At 32.0% G+C, this 3,367-nt stretch overlaps 1 protein-coding gene across 1 annotated transcript; it reads right to left on the reverse strand.

Moving 5' to 3' along the window:
* Positions 1-1,653: 1,653 nt before the first annotated feature.
* Positions 1,654-2,976, reverse strand: LOC109590081 (uncharacterized). The gene is made up of 6 exons (XM_020006027.1): positions 2,867-2,976; positions 2,258-2,809; positions 2,144-2,212; positions 2,032-2,082; positions 1,911-1,987; positions 1,654-1,779 (listed from the first exon to the last, which is right to left on the reverse strand). The coding sequence occupies exons 1-6, from the start codon at positions 2,970-2,972 to the stop codon at positions 1,711-1,713; spliced, it is 924 nt and encodes a 307-aa protein (XP_019861586.1). The 5' UTR covers positions 2,973-2,976; the 3' UTR covers positions 1,654-1,710.
* Positions 2,977-3,367: the final 391 nt, after the last annotated feature.

Below are 3,367 nucleotides of genomic sequence, written 5' to 3' on the forward strand. Positions count from 1 at the left end.
TCTATAAGAATAAAAAGAATTGTTTTTATTATAAATAAGATGCAGCTACCTACCTGTTTTGAGATGTACCATAAAAATATTTGTTATACCAGTATAAAAATCAATTTCTCTACCCAGACCAGATGTTCTGATATTTGATTCACTAATGGAGTCTGCTCTTATTACTCCAACTGTTTCTGTGCTGCTAGTGGTTGCATTGTATAATCTAACCACACCTGAATCATCTTCAGGTTGATACACTCCTAGTCTGTAAGTATTATAATTACTGCCACTGACACTAAAAGGAGTAGGAAGAATGAAACGATATAATCCATTAGTAGTGACATTATCAGGAGACAGTATAATAGGAATAGAATCACGTTTACTGTAATAAGAGTCACCATTCCATTGTATTGCTTGCCATATCTCAATGCTAGGATACTTGTTCCTATTACCATCCTTTGATCTGATATCAACTCCAAAAAGAACTTCTGTTGCAGCAGCAGAAGTGCAATTGAATGTATTACCATTAATGACCCATCTTCCTTCATTGCTGTCAGCTAAAGTATTATCAGCTAGTGAACCAACTGGTGTAGCTGCTTTAGCTACTAGTAGACTCAAGTCCATGAATCCTTCAGTACATACTCCTCCTCCTGTTGCTCCTTCATTACTAGCAACCAATAATAACAGGATAAGAACAAAAAATGAATGAGCCAAGGAAAAGGTCATTTCTTGTTTCTTTGCCACAGCATAGGATTTGATCATGAATATTCTATTAGCATAGCTTTATTCAGTTACAATATGCATTGTTGCACCCACACTCAGCTCAACCCATCATGTTGGAGACAAATTAGATCATGCATATTAACTGGCCTACAACAATGAACCATTCCATCATGTAAGTGGTACTACCATTTAAATGAAGGACTGAATGGTTGGATGTTCTAGGCCAGACCAGCAATAATTAGCCAGATTATGTTCTACAGAAATTATACAAAATTTGAGCTAATTCCAACTGCATTTTTTGAATTTAAAAATTTAGGAAATTTGATTGACTACTGTCCATATATAAAAGTTCCAATCTTTAGTATTCGTCACATGAAGACTGCAATAATAATCTCATTCATATGACATGCTTCTAGACATTCATTCACATACATTAGTACATTGCTATTCATTTTATGAAGTGGCTACTGAGTTTGAAAATGGGCCACTAATACAACTAAAAACCACACAAGTTAGCAGCTCTGAGTTTGTTACTATATAGCTATGCCTAATAGCAACAGCATTATTCTTATGACTATTTAGTATGACTACTAAATTTGATATCATTTTTCAGTCCACATTGTACATGTATTTAATCAAGCAGAACTTCAATTGATGTTTATAAATTATATCAATACAGTCATTTTGGGAAGCGAGACTATATGGTTAGACTAGATTTACCACACCTAATTTTACTAGTGTTGTGTCTAAAATCATGCAATGACTGATAGATCTTATCAGGAGCCCATGAACATACTTGTTTGATTTAAAGAGAAAGTCATAGTAATTGTGGTTTTGAAGAACAACTAAGGAACTATAAATGAACCAAAGGAGAAAAAAGAATATTTATAAAATAGCAAATTTGATTTTTTGTACTGTCTAATTATTTTAACAACACAATCACTTTTACAATAATATTTTAGTACAATTCATGGATGTGCTGAGGTGATTAATTTTGTTCATATGTTAGATACACAACTCTTCTTCTTCTCTCTGTTGTGTATATGCTTCATTATGTGCTGGCATTACAATAACCTGCCAATAAAAATACAGTTGATACAATGTTGATAAATGCACTGTGATGACTAAGACTTTTAATGTTAATTTAAATAATGAAATTGAAATTAGCTGTGGCTACATAATTTACAGTATAATTGCAATGTTACCTCTTGTTTATTATTCATTGTTCTTGGTTTACCGTACACTAATGGTTCATCATACACCAATAGTTCTTCATTAATACCTATAATTTTATCAAAATTATAAAATTAGTTTTTATTATTTTACTTTGTGTCATTACAGTGTTGATTCCATAAGCAGGATTACTATAAACATCATCTATTTCAATTATGTAAAAATTGGTTAAAATTACTCTTTCAAGTATAACAATCTATCTCACTTTCATTTCCACCAATAACACCATAAGCAGCATTAACAGATATATTGGATAAAACGTTCTGTTTCTCATCTATTATGATAACAGTAAATTATTGATGTTTGTTATTTAAGTTACCTTGTTTATGTTCCTCTGCTATACTTTCGTTATTACTTTTAGTATTGCCAGTACCTAACTGTTTTCTCCTACACGCTAATACACTCACTATTAATATTACTAGTATAGTAACTACCAGTAATATAAATACTGCTGTACTAATACTTCCTGCTAATATTAGACTCCCTGTACTTTGATCAGGTGTACTTTCCATTGATGTAGTGTTCAGTGAGGTAGTAGTAACAGCACTGCTACTTGAAGTGACTAATACTTCACTGGTAGGACTGCGTTGTGATACAGTGTTTTGTGTACGAGTGACTTCTGTTGTACTGATACTTCCTTTTGACAGTACAGGATGACTGCATTTAATATTAGACAATGGTGTAGTTATTGACTCAGTAGTAGAGAGAGTCGGAGAGGGAGTAGTGGTCACGATTAAGCTACTTGATGAGGGTACACTGCTTAATAAGGTATTGGTAGTGCTTGATAAGGTAGTGTAATGTAAACTGGCTAAGTGGTCAGGCAGCATTCTTATTGTAGTAGATGAAAATTCAGTAACTGAAGGAATTTGTTCTAAAAATATAAAGTAATGAAATCAAACATCAAACATATTGAAATAAAAAAACTCACTTATCATAACTGATATCAGTGGATAGTCATTATGCTCCATTGGTATTAATCCATTACTGCTATCAAGCTCATAATTCAATGGTCCATTGTATTGTTGATAATACATTGGATTACTATTAGTGGTTACATTGATTACTAATATATCTCCATACTCTACTTCAATATCACTTGTAAAGTTATATACATTACCATTACTTGATGTAGCAGCAGAAGCATCAACAGTTAGTGCATGAATCAGTTCAGAAGAACGTTTTAAATAAATGTTAGGATAATGTTTGCTTGTATCCTGATTCTGTGTAATACCAATTATCCAGTTAGTAATAATACCATTACATGTGAACTGTATATCAGGAAAAGCTCTTGTATCAGTGACTGGTATTACATTAGTAACTGATAGACTGTTTGTATTAATTTCAGTTTCAGTGAAAACATTTTAAAGCAGTTAGGAGGATCTAGATAAATTATTATCGATTAATGAATTATTTGTAATAATGTTACTAC

The sequence above is a fragment of the Amphimedon queenslandica genome, unplaced genomic scaffold, assembly GCF_000090795.2.
Source record: "Amphimedon queenslandica unplaced genomic scaffold, v1.1 AMPQUscaffold_10526, whole genome shotgun sequence".
NCBI lineage: Eukaryota > Metazoa > Porifera > Demospongiae > Haplosclerida > Niphatidae > Amphimedon > Amphimedon queenslandica.